The sequence below is a fragment of the Myodes glareolus genome, chromosome 4 (assembly GCF_982192425.1).
Source record: "Myodes glareolus chromosome 4, mMyoGla1.1, whole genome shotgun sequence".
Classification (NCBI taxonomy): Eukaryota; Metazoa; Chordata; class Mammalia; order Rodentia; family Cricetidae; genus Myodes; species Myodes glareolus.
Window position 1 is genome coordinate 84,004,201 of NC_142029.1, and position 20,119 is coordinate 84,024,319.

Genomic DNA, 20,119 nt, shown 5'->3' on the forward strand with positions numbered 1-20,119 from the left:
CCCTAATTTTACTTAGACTCTGAGATTATAGAATGGTTTTTTTTTTTTTTTGGCTTCTATTTCCATGTCAAGGTTATGACTTAGGAAGCTTTGCGTCTTTTTTCCATTATACAGTTTAAATTTAGTAAATTTCAAACAAAAGCAGTTTTGCTTCCATGGGACATTTGGAAATACCTGGAAGCATTTTGGGTTGTCATCCCCAGCTGTAGCAGAGAAGTGGGATACTGTTAGTATGTTATGATTTGCTAGGATGCTTTTAAAGTTCTGTGATGAGGTGTAGAACCCCACAATAGAGTAGTTGCTGATTGAGTATGTCAACATTGCTGAAGTGGATAAACCTGGTTTTAACACGGTCAAGCCTGATCCATTTCTGAAATTGTCATCCATTTCTGATGATTAACCAGAAGCTTGTCTGTTTTAATATCTTAGACCCTTGGAGGAATCAGTTCTTTTAAAAATATAGTGTGTTATCTTTTTCATCCCCCTGCTTCTCCTTCCCCCTGTATTTTAATTAGCTCTACCTTCTGCCTTCTACTTTTATTGGATGTGTGTGTGCATGTTCTGTGTGGAGGCCAGAGAACAACCCTGGTGTTTCTCAGGTGCCCATCCTTTTTAAATTTTCTTAAAATTTATTTATTTTTATTGTATGCATATAAGTCTTTTACCCTATGTAACTGCTCTGTGTGTGCCTTGTGTTCTTGGAGGCCTGAAGATGGCACCAAATTCCCTGGAACTGGAGTTGCAATGGATTGTGAGCTACCATGTGGGTGCTGGGAACCTAATCCCAGTCTGTTGCTAATTCTTTTAATTGTTGAATGGCTGTCTCTCTGGCCCTCAGCCCCGTTTTTTGAGACAGAGCTTCTCACTGGCCTGGATCTTATCCAGTAGGTGAGGCTGCTATCCAGTAAGCCTCAGTGATCTGCCATGTCTGACTGAGGCCCTGTGCTTACATGACAAGTGCTTTAGTCACTGGGCTATCTCCTCAGCTCTTAACATCAGCTTTTTAACACAGTGCAAAGCTGTATATTGTGCTTGAGTGCTAGTTGACTTCATGTGTATAAGGTTAACCCTTCCGTGTGTTTTAATAGCTTATATTTCTTCAGTCTGCTCCACCATTTAGTCACATGCCTACTAAGACTATAGTATGAAGTACAACATATGTTGAAAATATGGAAACTTTAAGCTTGGCATAATGCTTGGTTACAGTGAATCCCTGGGAGCTGTTCTTCAGCCACCCCAGGGGAAGAGTTGGAAGGTTGTTAACAAAACAGAGCCGTCAGTGTACTCCTTCAGGTCTGCATAGCCAGCCATCTTCTCCTATTTTCTCCGCCGTTATCATCATGTGTCCATTCTTGTGTAAGTTTAGTGTTGCCTGTTTTTGAACTCCATGTTGAGAGTCACACTATGTAGTTCATGTTTTCTTTTGTAGTTCCTTTTTTATTCATTGTTCAGGTAGAATGTTTACTCATTTGCTATTTGAGTGTTGCTGGATGTTTAGGCTGTTTCTAGCCAGCGCCCTCCACCTTAGAAAGAATCTTAGTAGATTATCTATTTTGTTTGTATTTCTGGATACTCCTATGCAGTCATTTCCCTGGGGCATATACATAGGAGTTACTTTCCTTTGCTAGGACATGAATGTCTATTTTTTTTTTTTTAAACCAAGAGTTATCTAGACAAAACTTTCTTTCAGCTAATTCTGGGGGTTATGTTTGCTTTTGTTCATCAGTCCATGTAGCCTCAACTGCATTATCAACAGTTACATAGACTGTGCCATTGGTGTAATTGCTCTTATTGCCCAGGCAGACCCCTAAATAATACATTCTAGTCTTATTTTTCCTAGAAAGGTTTGGTTTATGGAGAGTGTTGTATACTTGGTGTCAGATTTTAGCTATAAAGTGTTCTAGTTATAGGGAATCCACTAGTATACACAAATATGCGCTCATACAGACAGTTCTGTGTGATGGAGCTAGTTACAGAGTTCAAAGTTCTTTTTGGGTGTTTCCCCAGTTATTTACATTTTTACCTCTCATATTTATTGTTATAGATGAAACTCTAGTGACTGTGATTACTATTTCTGTGTGTTTCATTGTTCCTGTCTGAATGTTGGTTTCCTCTGTAACTGTGGACTCTGTTTTGCTTTTTAGTATTTCTCTGGAGTCACTTAATATGCTAAACTCTTTCTCAGATCTTGCCACCATTTGTCTCTTCCTTTCATGTTTTCCTTTCATTCTCTGGATGGATATTAGACCTTCATATTCTTGTCCTTTGCATCTCTCAGATGCTTTATTTCTGCTTTATTTCTAACTCCTCAGGCTGCCACTCATCTCCTTTCTCCATATTCTTGTTTAGAGGAGACAGACTCTTTGTCTTTTTACTATTTTTCTTCAAATGTTTTTCATTTCCCAAGACTACCTTGTCTTTTTTTTTTTTTTTTGTAACTTGTTCTTGGTTTGTTCTCAACAGTGCTAATGATTTCAGTAAGATTTTAACTCTATCTTGCCTCAGATCTCTTGTGTGGCTTTTCAGTGTGGCACCTTTCAGGATCAGTTTTCTATTTGTGGTACTTGGTTATTTGCTCATTTATAGGAGGTGTGGCATCAGTTAGTACAGTTACCCATAGAGCTGTCCATAGGATAGTTACTTTTCTCCGTCGTCCAGTAGTAGAACCTATACTCTCCTGAAGACAGAGGATGGGGCAGTCCTGGCAGGTGTAGTTTCCAACTCCGGAGTCTGTTAGGAAATTGCACTGTTGTGTTGAGTTATAATGAAAAGATTTCTTCTTTTCATTTTGGTTTTAACACCCGTAGTAGTTGAGAGGCCGTCACGATAGATAGGGTTCCTGTAGACTAGAGTGATCCTTAAAATTAATTGGGACACCTTAACTTAGCAGTTCCTCCTGTTAGACTCCTGTGGCTTTCTCAGCCAGGGTGACTAAGACTTTGTTAGCAACAATAGTATCCATTTGCTTTATGTATGCTGTTGTCTTGTAGTTCTGGGTCTGTATATTACTTTTCTAATGTAGCCATACTGTTTTATCAAAGTCCATCACCTTCCCCAAACTCTGTTTTTTTTGTTTTTGTTTTGAGACAGGATTTCTATCTCCTGCTCAGGCTGTCCTAGAACTCACAATGTAGCTGACCTTGAACTCAGTGCTGGGGTCCTCAGCACTGTGCTGAGGTCACAGGCTTGCCCTGCTGTTTGTTTTCAGTCTGCTTTGAAAAGAAGCCTATCAACATGTTCAAATGAAGGCTTTAGGATTTCATGTGCCTAATTGGCTTTGTGTTTTTGTCAAATTACTAATCCTTTGGGAAAGAGTATTGCTCATCTTTCTCATTTATAAAATGTTAGACACGGACTGGTTTGGTCACTTGTACATGTTGTGCTCTTCCGTGGGGAGGATTATTTCTCCTGCTGTTCGAATAGTTCTTTGTCAGTGCCCCTTCTACGTTAGCATTTCTGTTGGTGTCATTCATGTTCAGATCTTACTTAGGTAGCCATGATGGTAAGACTTCATGGGTGTGGCCTCTGTGATATTTCTAGGGAACCAAAATCTCATAGCAAACTTCTTTTTCCTTTCTTTGCTCTCACAATCTTGCTGACCTTTCTTTGCTATGCCTGAGCCTTGAATGTATGAGTTGTGTCGTAGATGTGTCTTTTAGGGCTGAACACTACCAGCTCACTAGTTTGTTCTTTGCAGTTTAATTGGTTGTAGCTTTCTATAATGGTCTTTAAGTCTTGCATTAAAGTGTATTTGAAGACAGATACTCTGGGGTAGGTTCTGAAATTAGATTTCAAAAATGCTTTTCACCCTCGGTCACTCAGACTTGTATTTGGGATCTTGGGATTATTTGGATGGCTATGTTTTCTTTTTGTTTTTGAGAAGATACCAAAAATAATCTGGTTTGGAAATGAAAAAAAGGGTGAACCACAATAATTTTGGGAACTGCTTACTTTTCTCATTTAGTCCCAAGGAAAGGAATAATAAGTGTTTAACGAGATTTGGATTTAAAACAAGCCTAAGCTTATGCTGTCTGTACCTGCACATGTTTTCCAGCTCACTGAAGAGTAATGTGCTCTGTGACAATGAACTTTTTTTTCCACTTAAGACTTGTGCTCTCGGAGCATCTAAGAACAATATACCTTGAGGCTTCTGAGATCCTGGTTGGTCTGATTTGATCTCTAGTCCTAGTTTCTTGATATTTTAGATATCAAGTTCCAAACTAAACCCACCTTTATACATTTCCATATTGAGAGCTGGCAAACTTTGCCCTGATAGGAAACTTCATGTATTACTGTTTATGAAGACTCTTTCTTAAACCCCATTTGACTCCTGTGCAAGTGAATAGTAAACCGTGTCTTATGAGAGTTATTTCATCACAAGCAGACCGACACTTCAGTCACGGCCTTATAGTGTCTGTTTCTTCGTGACCTACCTGACCTTTCAAATAAAAATGTAGGACAGATGGATTTATTGAAAGATTAAGGTTTTTCAGGTTAAAGGAGTAGATAGGTAAAGGAAAGAATAATTTGGAGCATTTATTATATGCAGAAGCCTTTGGCCATAGACACATAGCTATATAAATAAACTTTTTAAAATTAAATTATGCTTTAGTTTTTGAATTTTCTTTATATTTGATTGCTTTTGTTTATTCTTAAGGCTTCTAAGCCCTGCTCATGGGACTGCAGTGACAGTGGTTAATAGTGACCAGCTTTGTGATGTGTTCTGTGTGTCTGTGTTCTGTGTAGCTTTGGCACATTCTTTCTCTGTTTCAGAATGGGACAACTGAAGAGGTAACTTCAGAAGAGGAAGAAGAGGAGGAGATGGCTGAAGTAGGTATTTATATAAGAATAATATTCCATGAATATTTATAATTTTCTCCATTTAATTTTTATTATTTTTGGTGTGTGTGTTTGTGCTATGACATGCACTCAATGGTCAGGGGCAACATTTAGAAGTCCATTCTCTACTTTTCAAGGATTGAACTCAAGTCATCAGATTTGTAGGCAGTTGCCTTTACCAGCTCATCTATACATCTCAGTGGGTCACATCTCATAAATATATTAGTGCTTGACACATTTTAGCAATTCTTTAATCTCCTTTTTGAAGTAGTATTAATACTGAATAACATTTGTATTTCAAATGGATATTCTTTCTAAACCCTGGCTTTGCATCTATCTAAGTTATGCCTTTGAACAAATTATTTTATCTGAGGGCAGTAAAAAAAACTTTATGTTTAATAATAGTATTAGCTTATAGTTTGGTTAATTTTAGGGAGAACTACTAAGTTTAACATTTGTGTTTACAGCTGGGAAGATGCCTCAGTCAGTAAAGTACTGAGTTCAGATTTCAGCACTCATGTTTAAAATAGAAAGAGCTTGGTGGTGTGACATGCATCTGTAACTCCAGCTCTGGGAAGGTAAAGATGGGGAGATCTGTGACTCTTAGCCAACTAGTCAGCTAGACTGACTCAGTGAGACTTTGTCTGAAAAAGATAAGGTAGAGTGTGAGGAAGACTGAAAATTTGTATGAATGATTTCTCTTTTTGGGCCATCAGCTCACAAAACATGTCATGTAGACTTAATAAATTTGAAATGCTGGCCTTAACTTAGGTCTGTCCTCACTAGCTCTTAAAACTTAAGTTAACCCATATTTTAAAATCTGTATTCTCCCACGTGCTCATTACCTCATCTCTGTTTGGCCCAGCCTGCTTCCTCCATGTCTGGCCGTCCTCCTTTCATCTTCCCAGAGCTCTCTGTCCCTGAAAGGCCCACCTAACCTCTTCTTGCCTAACTAATGATCATTCAACTCTGTTAAATCAACCACAGTGAGATATCTCCATACAGTGTAAAGGAATATCCCACATTTCCTTTTTTTTTTTTATCTAAATAAAAAGGAAAGGTTTTAACGCTAACATAGTAAAACTATATATGATAAGAACAATTTCAGGTAAAAATTACATTTACAATGCCCAATCCATTTGCATTTGGCAAATTCAGAGAAAATACCCCATTATTAATATTATCATGGCAAGTCCAAAGTTTTGTGCCTAGTTTACTGCCTAGCATAACTAAGGAAAACTGTAACTATCTGTCTTTAACCCCATCAAAGACCCCACAAGGATATACTATTGCCTGAGTAAACAAGAAATACAGAGCAAACAATTTTCAGTACTATGAAATGACAGATGTCTGACTTCCCGGACAGTCACCCAAAGTTCCTCTACAACGTTAGGACATCTATATTTGGCCTACAGGCCTAGAATATCTGGGAGATTTTTCTGTGAAGCAGGAAATTTTTGAAGGACTGTCCTACTTTATCTTGGCAAAGTTAGGCAGATGCTTTCCTTTGTGTCCTGCTAGTCCAGTTTGGACAGCATACTGCCAGCAGTTGAAGCAAGTGACCTTTCTTTGCCCAGGGCCTACCTTTTCCCATAGAGAAAGCAAACTCCAAATGGAGGTTCTTTGATGCCCATCATCCTTTTTTTTCTTTTAAGTAGATTGGTGCTGCCAAGAGCAGACATGTCTTACTGTCATGAAAAGCCTTATGTTATTAAATATCTTAAATGACATAGTCTGTAGATCTCTCAAGTGTTTGAAAACCACCTATCTATCTAAAATATATGTTTGACCAAGAAAACATACCTAACATGACTGACTATAAGTTTGATTATTATAGGTGACTAACTACTAACCTGCATTTCTTTATTATTCTAGATATCTTGCTTTTTATTTTCTTGAAAATAAAAGCATAACCTCTTCTCTAATGCAACATACTTTTTGACTTCCATTTTGAAGTTAAGACATTTTTAAATTATTATAGTTTGGTTTAGTTTAGCAGTTTTCATAATCTAGTGCCTTAGGAGCTAATGTTTGCTTATCAGCAGTCAAAAAATTCAAAGTCAACAAGATACCATATAGGATCCAGACTGTATCTCTATGTGACTAATCCTTTTTATATTATTTTATTCTCTCTTTAAAGACTTTATCTTATTTATGAACTATTTTTTCCATGACTGTCTATACCCATTTTTTTTAAAGCGTACAACATTTTTTAAAACACACTATAGCTAGAGGTTTTTGTTTTTTTGTTTTTGTCTGCTGTCTTTACTGAGCGTTTGTATTGTTCTCTAATGGTGTAAGACAAATCTTAAACTGCTATGTCAGCCACTGCATGGCTCAGCTTAGCACATGGCACTGGTACATGACACTGGCAGCTGGCTCTAGCCCTCAGGCAGTAGCTGGTAGCCATGCTGCTGTATGCTGCTAAGCATCAGCCTGCTAGAGAGACTGTCGGTCGAGGAAGCTATGTTCAGCTCCTTGTCCAGAACTTTTCTTAGCTTTCTTTAGGCCCTGTGTTTGGATATTTGAGCCCCCTGTTGGGTGCCATTTATAAATGGATTTTTCCTTTTGTGCTACCAACTTACAAAAAATGACAGACTTATTATTAATTATGAAAGCTTGTACCATTGGCTCTTAAACTTAAATTAACTCATGTTTTAAAATCTATATTCTTTCATGTGCTTGTTACCTCATCTCCATTTGACCCATCCTGCTTCCTCTTTGTTTGGCTGATCTTCCTCCTTTCATTTCCCAGAGCTCTCTGTCCCCAGGTCCTACCTAACCTCTTCCTGCCTAGCTCATGGACATTCGACTCTTTATTAAACTAATCACAGTGATACATCTTCCCACAGTTTAAAGGAATATTTCACAACACATTTAGTCTCCATAACCACATGAACACAGTGTAAAAACACAATTTTATATTTGAATGAAAGGAAAATTCAAGGATATCACAGGGACTGCTTGCTGAAAATGAAGGACTTTCTTTTAGTGTGTTTTGTGCTGCTGGAATTAAAATACTCAGGACTGGGTAATTTATGTTTGCACAGTTCTGGAAACTATGAAGTTTAGAATCAGGGTGCTAGCTAGCATGTAGTGTCTTGTGAGGACTTCCATGCTGTGTTTTCAAAGGGTAGAAATCAGAAGTAGAGAACACCCTAGCCAAATGACCTGTTCAGCTTCCTTTATAGAGGGTTTGATTCCATTATTGAGAAAGGAGGCCTCTGTTATAGGCCATATTTCTTTCCACCATTTGTTTTTCAAGATAGTTTCTCTGTATAGCCCCAGTTGTCTGGAACTCGCTCTGTAGACCATGCTGGTCTCCATCCAACTCAGAGATCCTGCCTCTGCCTTGTGAGTACTGGGATTAAAGGTATGAGCCACCACTGCCTGACTCTTTGAATCTTTGCAATTTTTATATTTTATTGTGGTCTTAATTGAAATAGAATTATATTGCTTTCTTTCCTCCAACCCCTCCCAACTGCTTTCCCTTGAATCTCTCCCATGTTCTCCTACTCCCAAGTTGATAGCTTATTTTTTTATTATTGGTATGTATGAATATATGTGTTTGCACAAATATGTGTATATATGTATACACACATATACATACACATACACACACATACACACACACACACACACACACAATGAGGGGGCTTACCCCTGGGAGAGGTTAATTTTCCCTCTCCCAGCAGTCAGTAATTGATTGTGGGTCTTTGTCTAGGGGGTGAAACCCCTGAAAAATTTCCTCTTCTATTTTACATGTCCATTGATATTGTCATTGTTCTAGTCTTTTTTATTTATCTATTTTTAAGACAGACTGTTTCACAATGAATTTTTTTTGTTACTCTGGCTTTTAAAGTCTTTCTGCCTCCCTCCCCCCCCCCCCCCCGCCTTTCTGTGATGTTCCCTGAGCAAGAGATGCAGGAGCTGTGATACAGATGTTTCCACTGGGGCTGGGCTTTGCAGGATCCATTGATCTTTGCATTGTGTCCAGTCATAGTTTGCTTTGATGGTCTCCATTTGCTGTAAAGAAAGGCTGTTTTCATGAGGGGTGGTAGCTACATGTGTGGGTAAGAGGGAAAGATGATTTAGCATATAGTAAGGAATTACACTGATTTAGTAAAGTTGCAGTAGTTCACTCTTTTTTTAAAGTATATGACTTCCCTAGTTCCAGGAAAGCTGCCTAGGTTTCCAGTACCAGGCACGATCATCCGATTACTGTTGAATGGGCCTTTAGTCCAGATAGACAGCTGTTGATTGCCTAAGACATATGACTGCGATTTACTGCACCTTTATGCATATTTTGCCATAATTGAAATTGTGCCTTGCACCTGGGGAGCGTTGCTTTAATTGCTCCAGTTACTTGGCAGCTTGCATAGTATTTACTGGAACCATAGAGGGTAGACAGGACAGAGGCTTCTGGTGAGATCTAGAGACAGGACAGAGCTCCAGGTGAGATCAATAGACGGGACAGAGGCTCCTGGTGAGATCCATAGACGGGACAGAGCTCCTGGTGAGATCCATAGATGGGACAGAGGCTCCAGGTGAGATCTATAGACAGGACAGAGGGTCCTGGTGAGATCTATAGACAGGACAGAGGGTCCTGGTGAGATCCATAGATGGGACAGAGGCTCCAGGTGAGATCCATAGACGGGACAGAGGCTCCAGGTGAGATCCATAGACGGGACAGAGCTCCTGGTGAGATCCAGCTCCGATCTTTTGAGTGCTGTGTGATGTTGTCAGTAATAGGGAATGTCTCATTTTAAAATCAGCATATCACCATACCTGATATTTGGAGAGGACACACTCAAATAACAAATTTTGAAGTAACTTTCCAAGGCATTAAGTAATTGTCAGTCACCAATAGATTTTTAGACCTCGAAGCTTTGAATTTAAATTCAGGTTTTGAAATGAAGATCCAATCCTGCATTGACCAGATAAAATAAATATGAATTTCATGATCTTTAAAATAATTGGTTTATGTTTTGGATCTTATAATTTATTCAGACTTTATTTGAAAAAAATGTACTTTGAGAATATTTCAAAGCTAAAGAAGTAATCACTTTTTTGTACCTGGCAGCAGAATAATTCCTTAAATTATTCATTTAGACTGACTGGTGGGTAGACTGCTTTACTGTTTTCCTGCACTTTAACCTGGTGGAACAAACTGCATGAGAGCATTAAACTTCGCCTGTCCCAGTCGGTATACAGGGAAATAATATAAGATTGACAGGGGCTGAGTGGTGGTGTACAACTTTAATCCTGGTACTCGGGAGGCAGAGGCAGGCAGCTCTCTGAGTTTCAGGACAGCCAGGACTGTTATACAGAGAAACCCTTTCTTGAAAAACAAACCAAAAAGATTTATAGGGGACAGTAATGTTTAGGGAAGTGACTTAGGAGGTGTCAGATTAAGACAAGTAAAAAGGATGACATTTTTATTTTATTTGAATTAACATGGGTAATGTCGGGTGTGGTGTGATTCAGGGTACTGGCTGCTATCTTTTAAGGGAGAGGAGAGGTGAAGTCCTGGTGTACATAACTGGATAGAGAAGGCAAAGAGTAAGAGACAAACATTTTTGTTTCATAAGGTTGTTGATCAGGAGACCATAAGCAGAGAGTAGAGTGCTGTGAATATTGAAAGATGAGGTATATTTTGGATTTGCTGGTTAAAATACAAGCAAAGTATGTGGATGGAAATGAGTTGAGGTCGAGTTGAGGTCGGGGGAGGGTGCCATATAGCCTAAGGAGGCGGTCATTGAAATTTTTAAGAAAATAAGTATAGGATAGGAGAGAAGCTTAAGGACATGAAGCCCTGTGCAGAATCTGGTCAAGAATAGAATGTAAAGGGCTGAAGGAGACCACTGGGTTTGTTTTGGATTGAAGGTAGTCACTAACCTCAGTTCAATATGCAGGAAAAATATGCAATCCAAAATGCAGTGTTGAATAAAGACTCCTGCAGAGGTCTTGGTGACTGGATCTTAGCGTTGTAGATACTTGAGAACAGTAGGGGCAGAAAGCTTGGGCGTAGGTTTTTGTACATGTTAGAGCAGATGGAATGGGGAAGGAGCAGAATGGACTGGGAGAGTTGTTGGGCTGCGGATATCTTTCAAATTCATTTTCTGAAAACTTACCCTATTATAGAAGTCTATAGGTGCTTACCACAGATAACTTGAAACACTAAATGTAGATCTCAAAGCCTTTCTAGCATTTTCTGTTTTAGTTCTTGTTTTGATAGCATGGAGATTCTATATATTCCATGTTTTTTTTTTTAATTTCCGGGTGTTTATTGATAGAAAAAAAATAATTATTTATTTGTCTGTAGCTTGGCTAGCAAAGTACTTGCCTAGCATGCACAAGGTTCTGGCCTTGGTCCCCAAGCTTCACATAAAACAGTGTGCAGTGAAAAGGGCCAAGGAAAAAATACCCGGCCTCCTGACTAAACCAGAGACCTGATCCCAAGAAAAAGACCCTGACTTGACCCCAGGACCAGTGCTTGAAATCCCACCAATTCCAGTGCTTGCCATAGAGTCAGGCTACAAAAATCCACCAATCCCAAGCCACCCTGGAAAGCTCCCAAACCCTATACAAGCTCTGTACCCAGTGCAGTCTGCTGCTCCTCACCCCACAGGCAGGGAGTCACCCTCCTGGATTCTTTTCTTCCTAATAAGTTTCTTGAGTGAGGTTTGTTGTGCAGTGTGACACTTTTGCCGACATACACCATACAACACCATATAACCCATATGGTCCCCAAGCACCATCCGTATAAAACAGCATGGTGGCACTTGCCTGTAATCTTAGCATCAGGAGGCATAGAGGTATCAAAAGATCTGGGTCGTCTATAGCTACATAGGGAGTTTGAGCCAGCCTGTGCTACATAAGACCATGTCTCAAAAATAAAGAGAATTAGGTTGTTTTTAGTATTTTAATGGCCACATGATGGATGATCCACTGAATTAACTGTTTTGCTTTTTTTGGGTATGTGTAGATTTTGTTTTTGTAATTATTAGAATGAAATAGGTGTAGTTAAGCCTAAATTCGTGTTCACATTTCTTAGAATAAAACACTAGAGGTCAGGTTTCTAGAACAAAGTATAAATAGCTGAAGTTCTTAACACCTGTCACTAGATTGTTTGAGAAGTTCCTCATAATAGATTTTGAAAGATGGCATATTTGGCAATAGTCACAACTTTATGAAGCTTTGGAATCTGCTGTACTCAATCCAGCTTTCCTCAGAACAGAGGCATTGAAGGAGAGGACCTTCTGAATAGAATGTGGGGTTCCCTGTCCTCATAGAGTAGATGCAGCCTTCCTTTCTTTTATTCTTTTTATTCCTTTCAAAATTATTTTTTGTCTAGTTTCTTAACTAGTGAAGAACAGAAACCTGAATGAGCCTATTTTTTTCTTTGTAGGATATAGAAGACTTGGATCACTATGAGATGAAGGAAGAAGAGCCTATTAATGGGAAAAAGTCAGAGGACGAAGGGATTGAAAAAGAAAATTTGGCAATATTGGAGAAAATTAGGAAGACTCAAAGGCAAGACCATTTAAATGTAAGTATGACTAACTATCTAGAACTTGGACTCTGGTTAAATAGTAACAAGTAATAATTTGGGTAATTCATTAATATACCAGTCTCAATTGCCCCCTGTTTCCATCCTTAAGTGGTGGATTCAGTCATTTGTTTTGTTGATCTAGGCTGCTTCTCCTGATTGTTGGCAGCTACTTTGTACCCTGTTCATCTGTTCTTCATATCTTGGAAACATATGCTGCTATCTCTATATAATAATCCTCTGATGGTTAATTGTCAACTTGATATAAACTAGAATTAAGATGGGAAGAGTCTCAGTGAGGGGTTATTTACATTGAATTGGCCTGTAGGCATGCCTGTCAAGGAACTGTCTTACTAAGTTAACTGATGTGGAAAGACTCAGCCCATTTTGGGTGACACCATTCCCTAGATAGGGGAGTCTTGAGTTCTGTAGAGAAGACAAAAGCAAACCACAAGCAAGCAAGCAAGTGAGTGAGCATGTACGCGTTCATTTCTCTCTGCTCTTGACTGTAGGTATGGTTTGACTACCTATTTGAAATTCTTTTCTTGACTTATCCAAAGTGATAGACTGTGACATGGAATTGTAGATTGACATAAACCCTATTCTTTCCATAAATTAGTTTTTGATGGGGTATTTTTTAATCACAATGACAAAATCAAACCTAGAGAAAACCCCTCTTTTCATCCTATTGTTGCTTCTTTACTTGCTCCCCAACCATGGTTTCTGTATGTTCAGATTCAGCCTCCTACAGAGTATTACTGGGACTCTGTCTCCCCATTAATCTGACCTCTGTCTTTCGTGTCTAACCAACCCAGAAGTAACTTTTCTCTTTGAATTTACTTAACCCCACCCCTCACGCTCTACAAAGTCTTACTATGTAGCTCTGGCTAGCCTGGAACTCTGCATAGACCAGGATGACCTTCAATTCAGAGATCTGCCTGTTTCTACCTCCTGAGTACTGGGCTTAAAGGTATGCACCACTATGTCAGGTGATTTATCATGCCTTTTGTGAGAAGCAACATAGCAGTATGAGGTTCATTGTTTGGTGACAAACATGCTTGTGTGGCTTCTGATTGTTCAGCTTTAAAATGTAGGCAAACAGTGTATAGCCTTTGGATGATTTACAAAAAATGAAAAGTGTGTGTGTGTGTGTGTGTGTGTGTGTGTGTGTGTGTGTGTGTGTTGCCCAGATAAGGGAACTGTGTAATGGTGCTTTGGTTATCTGACACCTACTGCCCTGAATTGGAGCAGCTTATTAAACTCCATGATGTCAGGGCCTGCTGGGCAAACACTGTGAATAACTTGTTATGCAAGTTAATATCAAGAATTGTAACAAATAAAGTCTTATCCTTCCTTCAATCATATTTAATATGCTAGTTTAATTGGCACTTTTATTGAAGAGAACTTTAATTTTAAGCCCACATCTTTATTATTAAAGTAAGTTTATAGCATTTGAACTAATACTTTACTTGCTAAGTCTTATGATGGGCTCCGGTTTGTATACTTTATATAGTTAGACCAGCTACATATTATTGGATACTCTAACATGATAATATAAGACTTAAGTGCTTTGTATTACCTTCCCATTTAATCTTCATAGAATCTTCATAGCTGTTGTAAGAATTAGGCACTCTTCATATTTTATAGATGCAAAAACCAGGGCTTAAAACCAGTTCAAGGACTGGGAGATGGCTCAATGGTTTAATTGGTTGCTTCCAAGCAGAGAGTGTGAGGGTTGGTTGTTCAGATCCCTAGAAGCCACGTAAGTGTATTGTGGCGAGCCTATATTTCTCAGCTGAGAAGGTAGAGACAAAATCCCCTGAGCAAGCTGGCTCGTTACTCTAGACTGTAGTTCAATTAAAAGATCCTACCTCACTGAATAAGTTGCAAGGCGATCAAGAACGATCCACTGCACACATCAGCTTTGGGCCTGTACATGCATGAGTATACATGTACATTTGCACCTACACATGAGTGTGCTACAGGTATGCAGATTACATGTATACCATACATATATACATTTTAAAAAACTAGTTCAGGATCACATAGCTGGGAAATAGACCTTTATAACCTTTTTAACAACCTTTAAGCTTTGTGATCTTTTTTTAAAAAATTACTTTTGCTTGTGTGTATGGGGGGAGGGTGCCTGCCATAGCACACACATGAATCAGAGTACAACATGTGGGTATCAGTTTTCTCCTTGTACCATGTGGGCCCTAGGAAGCAAACTTAGGTCATCAAACTTGGTAACAAGTGCCTTTACCTGCTGAGCTATCTCAGTCTAAAATCTTCATTTTTACTTGATGAAAAAAAATTTGCATTCAGCTTCATCTTTAGAAATGTTCCAGTGCTGTGAAGAAAAACCAAGCTGTGAAGACAATGTGCCATTTTCTTATGATGTAGCTAGACCTCGAGTGTAACATCTTGTCTTATTAATTGGAATCCTGTTTCAGTCAATGCCATGTCATGGTGAGGGCCTTCTAACATTTTTAGAAGTTGTGGTTTGAAATAAGACTCATACTGAACTCTAAGCTGTAACAGAATCTGCGGTGTTCTGGACATACTGTGAGGCATCTTCATGATATGAACAAGCTAGACATGTCTTCAGTTTTTTGTTTTTCTTGATACTTCATAATTGTTTATTCAGTTGAGCTCCTTTCCTTTCCCCTCCCCTCCCCTTCCCTTCCCTTTTTTCCCCTTCTTCCCCCCAGACAGGGTTTCTCTGTGTAACCCTGGCTGTCCTGGAACTCACTCTGTAGACCAGTTTGTCCTTGAACTTAGAGATCTGCCTGCCTTTGCCTCCCAGTTGGGATTAAAGGTGATACTGTGTGGTACATCTTTACTTCTTAATGTTGAATGTTGATTGTTTCCCCAACATCATTGTAAAGTTTTACATCAGACTCTGATATCTCAAGCTTTTAATTACGTGTTGTTTCAGGGTGCAGTGTCTGGGTCAGTGCAAGCATCAGATCGACTCATGAAGGAGCTCAGGGACGTCTACAGATCACAGAGCTACAAGGCAGGTGAGGCCCTGGCTCTGCTGGCCATTTGTTTATTCAGGGGGTGTCGTTTCTCTTTTGCTTTCCCTCGTGGGAGTGATGGAGGACCATTTGGCCTAAACTGGCTTTGAACTCATTATTTTTTTGTTTAATCATGATGGGGTTAGACATGTGTGCTTCACACCCAGCTTAGATGCAATTAATATAGGAAGACAGAGTTAGAAATTTTTATTGACTTTATTTTAGGGATGCAAAACTCAGGTTTAATGAAATTCTAAAAGATGTAGGTGATAAAATGAGTTTATTTTTTGTATTTAAAAAAATTATACAAATACACCATAATTTTTCTTTTGCCTTCTTCCTGATGGAGATAAACTCATGATTTTTATCTTCTGGCATAACCTTGAGTAGTACTACTTTTTAAAATAAGTAAGGTTAATATATTTTGTTGTACGAGGAAAAACTTGTTTTCTCTCTGTTTTTCATAGTTTTCTTCTGAAACAATAAAACTTAAACATAGAAGTGGTGTTCTTTTCAAAATTGATGGATTTCCCCATTTCATAATTCTATGAGGAAAATGTTTTTTTTCAGGGCTGTAGATGTAGTTCATTGGTAGAACATTTGTGTAGTGCATGGGGCCCTGAGATTCATTACTCAGCAGTATGAATTAAGAAAAAAGTTTTTCTTATCCAGTAAGATTTGAGTGCCATAGAGCCCGAGAAAAAAAAATTATTGCAGTATTAATAAGCAAGAAATAACTAATTTATGAATAATTGACTCAATTATTCTGGATTCGTCAAAAAATAATGTAAAGTTGTTTTAAAGATTGGCTAGGGTGAGGTTAAGGACTAGAGAGTGGTTAAGGGCACTTACGCTTATGTGGAGGATCCATGTTTAGGTCCCAGCACTCACGTCAGAGGCTCCTAGCTGCCTCTAACTCCAGCTCTAGGGTGTCTGAGTCCGTGATGGCCTCCACAGGCATGCACATAGGTGGCATAGATTGATACACACACATAAAATAATACAAATAATAAAAAATAAGTTACATGTATGCTGCAAAAAGATTGACAGAGAAAAAAAGACATCTCAAAGGTGAAGATTAAAGTAATTTATATAGAAGGATTCTATACATAGAAACATTATTTGCATACATAGAAACATTATTTGCATAATATATGTTTTTAGTGAAAGTGAGTAGTAATTAGTTTTCTTAATTCATTAAAGTATCTTTTAGTTGATAGCGTTAAGCTTTTTTTTTTTGTATGTTTGTTTTGTTTTGGTTTTGGTTTTTCGAGACAGGGTTTCTTTGTGTTTCTTTGGAGCCTGTCCTGGAACTACCTCTTTTGTAGACCAGGCTGGCCTCGAACTCACAGAGATCCACCTGTCTCTGCCTCCCAAGTGCTGTGATTAAAGGCATGCGCCACCACCGCCCAGAATCCAGCTTTAATTATTTTAATAGTAAAAATTGACTGTTACTGGCTATTTAGTGTATTTAATATGTAAATTTATTTACACCAGAGTAATATATAATCAAATGAAGAATAACTAGTGTGCCTATGTCTCCACAGGGATTTATTCAGTGGAGCTAATAAATGACAGCTTGTATGACTGGCATGTCAAACTACACAAGTAAGTGCCTCTTATGCTGATCTACTTTTTACAATGAAATATTTGGTTTTCTTTTTTTTTCCTTATTAATTTTATACTTTTATATTCTGGCATTTACCTGGACATTACTACTCTGGAAGTAGTTGTTAGATTAATTAAGGGAGCTGTTTCTGAGGCTTCCTGGATAAAGTCAGGGAGGAAGGTTGAGTGTTTCAAGATAGTGACAACTTACAAACAATATGAGACTGTGCAATACTGTTGCTGTGTGAAGTAAGGAGATTTAGGCGGTACATATAGAAGAGTTAAAGAATTTTTTACAGTGATTTACTTTTCATGGTTTTACTAGTGGTAAACTTCTTTCCTTAAACTTCTTGGCTAAAATTATAATTTTAGGAAAGTATATCATCAAAAAGTTTTTGAGTTTGAAAAATTATGTGTATCTGGTTGTTGTTCTTTGAAATGACTGTTAATTTTAAATTCCCTTTGTTCCCAAGGAACTAGAGCCCATTGTGATCCATCTTTTTCTGGGACTGTGGATCACTTTAGAACTTCTGTTTGAACTTACTCTGGGGCTCTGTTGTCCCTCTTGGACTGGTTCAGTTGGAGTTTAGTAAGAAAGGGTTTTCTAACCTTGTTTGAACTGGCTTTTGTTTTATTCTTAGGGTTGACTCTGATAGTCCTTTGCACAGTGATCTTCAGATCTTAAAAGAAAAAGAAGGCATAGAATATATTTTGCTTAACTTCTCCTTTAAGGTAAGAATATTGTAATGGGATTCCATGTTCTTCTAATGGGTTCAGCTGCCTTGGAAATTAGAATATATTCATACCCTATATAGTTCAGCATTGATTGATTGATTGATTGATTGATTGATTTATGTCTCACTGTGTAGCCTTGACACTGGACCTGTCTAGTTATAGGAAATTCATGAGGCATGCATGCATACATACATACATATATATTTACAAGATGTGAGTGCTTAGACAGACGAGGAAAAATAAATGAGAGTGTTCAGAGCAGCATTGCTTGTCATAACCCTAAACCAAAATAACCCAAGTTAGAGTAAAGTGGAGAGTGTGGACTCTGTAAGATAGACAGATTGTGTTTGAGAAGACAAGTCAGCCTTCTATACAGTGTTAAGCAGAAGGAACTAGGTTCGATTCCTAGTCATTTTGTTTAGTTCCATTTGTATAGAGTTCAAAAGTTTGTAAAACTAGTATTGTATAGGACATACATTGTCAGTATAGGTAGGTGAAAATTGGTCCTTTAAATGAGATATTCTTAGGCATTATAATGGTCTTTAGCCACAAAACATACATATTTCTACTGTACTGAAATTGCATGGGGCAGGGAGCCTGGTAAAATTAGAAAAAAAAAATTCTAGGAAGACTTTTTAGGTAAGCAACAGCGAGAAGAAGGCTCAGAAACACTGAAGTTGGGGCTCATACCTGTGCAGCAGAACCAGAGAGCAAAGGGGCAATCACTATACACATTAGGGCAAGGAGCTGTCAAGTAGAAAGGGACATCTGTGGGCGTCCTGATTGCAGACTGTTCACCTACCAGAGTCTACTAGGTCACGTGGGCACCCACTTTACAATACTTTGTAAAGGTGTATATTTATGTTCCTTTCTGAGTTTGTGTTATACTTAGTAATTTTGAAGATGTTAAAAATAAAAGTTAAGAAAGAATGAATGATAATGGGCTCTAGATAAAATGTTGTGATTTAGTGTATAATATAATAAGATTTAATGATTGAGAACCTCAGCTAGATTGAGGTGTTTTGAGGATTTATGTTGAAGTGATGCAGGGCTTCTCTTTGCCCTGTTCTTCTGAGTTGAAGAGGACTAGTGTAGCAGTTGTCACACAGTTACAGTGTTTGTCCACATTCGTTTACTCAAGTGACTTTGAATTGTCTCATGCTCTTTAAGGCTTTGGATTTGTAGTCCTTTTGGGTACAAGGGAGCTGACTGTTGGGCTATGGAGAACATGGCAAGCATACAGTGTCTGGGATCTGCTCTTTGTAGTGTAAACCATTCATAGAGGGTTATAGTTAAGGACATAGTTGGTCTGCTCAGCTTCTTGTTTTGTCTTGAACAGTCATCATGCTTTCAGCAGTGCTGGGAACAGTGCCTAGTAATTTCCAGGAGACCAGTTGGAGGCTTTGACTGTAATCCTAGCCAGAAATGGTATAGAACTTGTTTATGGTGTTGGTGGTACAGTAGGTGAAACAGGACTTAAGATGTTTTGAAGGAAGAAACAAAGACATTAAAGAATATTTTCTTCATATTTAGAATTTGTGAAGATCTTTATTAGTTGAATCCCAGAGTACAGTTTTTGGAGAAGTCTCTAAGCTCTGATGTGGACTTACTTTTTAAAACTGAAGGTAGTTCTCAAGCAATCAAAAGAAATTTTATAGTTAATCATTCAGGATCATGTGATTAGAGATTGTTCTACTAATAGTTCTGTTCTTCCAAGCTGTGTGTCCCGTGTTTTTGTTATTCTGTTAAATTAGAGATAGAATTGAAAGTAAACTATCATTAAGTTGGCTGTATGTATGGGAGGGCAGGTGTCTTTCTAATTTGCAGTAGAAAATCCATTGTAGCCACTAGAAACGAGCCTCTTCTGCTGGGAGGATTGAATTTATTTATTTATTTGTTTGTTTGTGACAGGGTTTCTATGTGAAACAGCCCTAGCTATCCTGGAACTAGCTCTTGTAGACCAGGCTGGCCTTGAACTCACAGAGATCCACCCACCTCTGCCTTTCCAAGTGCTGGGATTAAAGGTGTGCACCACCACCACCCAGCCAATTTTGATAATTTTTATGCTCCTGGAAAGCTTGTGAGCAGGCAGGGAAAGTTACTGAAAGTATAGTAATTGTTTTTCGACTTTTTGTCCTCTTGGAAATAATTGAATAAAACATTTGTCCCTATCTTGCCTCAAAATGAGTTTTAAAAATAGCATCACTTCCCTTTTAATCGTGTTGTTTGAACATAAAAATTGGACATAATTTCTCTTAGCATCCCTTGGTCTCTCTTCAACAGGAGCAGGAAGTCATTTCACCTTCCAGCTGCTGTAGGAAGTTATGGGCGGCTTTACCGGCCTGGTTGTCAGGGAACTAATTTC

General features: G+C 38.3%; 1 protein-coding gene across 2 annotated transcripts in view; it reads left to right on the forward strand.

Moving 5' to 3' along the window:
- The window catches only part of Ube2q2 (ubiquitin conjugating enzyme E2 Q2), a 57,085-nt gene that overhangs the window by 22,218 nt on the left and 14,748 nt on the right, over positions 1-20,119 (forward strand). For both annotated transcript variants that reach the window (XM_085688779.2, XM_085688780.2), the window contains 5 exons: positions 4,774-4,830; positions 12,251-12,391; positions 15,330-15,414; positions 16,959-17,019; positions 17,661-17,751. In XM_085688779.2, the coding sequence (XP_085544905.1) occupies positions 4,774-4,830; positions 12,251-12,391; positions 15,330-15,414; positions 16,959-17,019; positions 17,661-17,751 (435 nt within the window). The remainder of the gene's footprint in view (positions 1-4,773; positions 4,831-12,250; positions 12,392-15,329; positions 15,415-16,958; positions 17,020-17,660; positions 17,752-20,119) is intronic.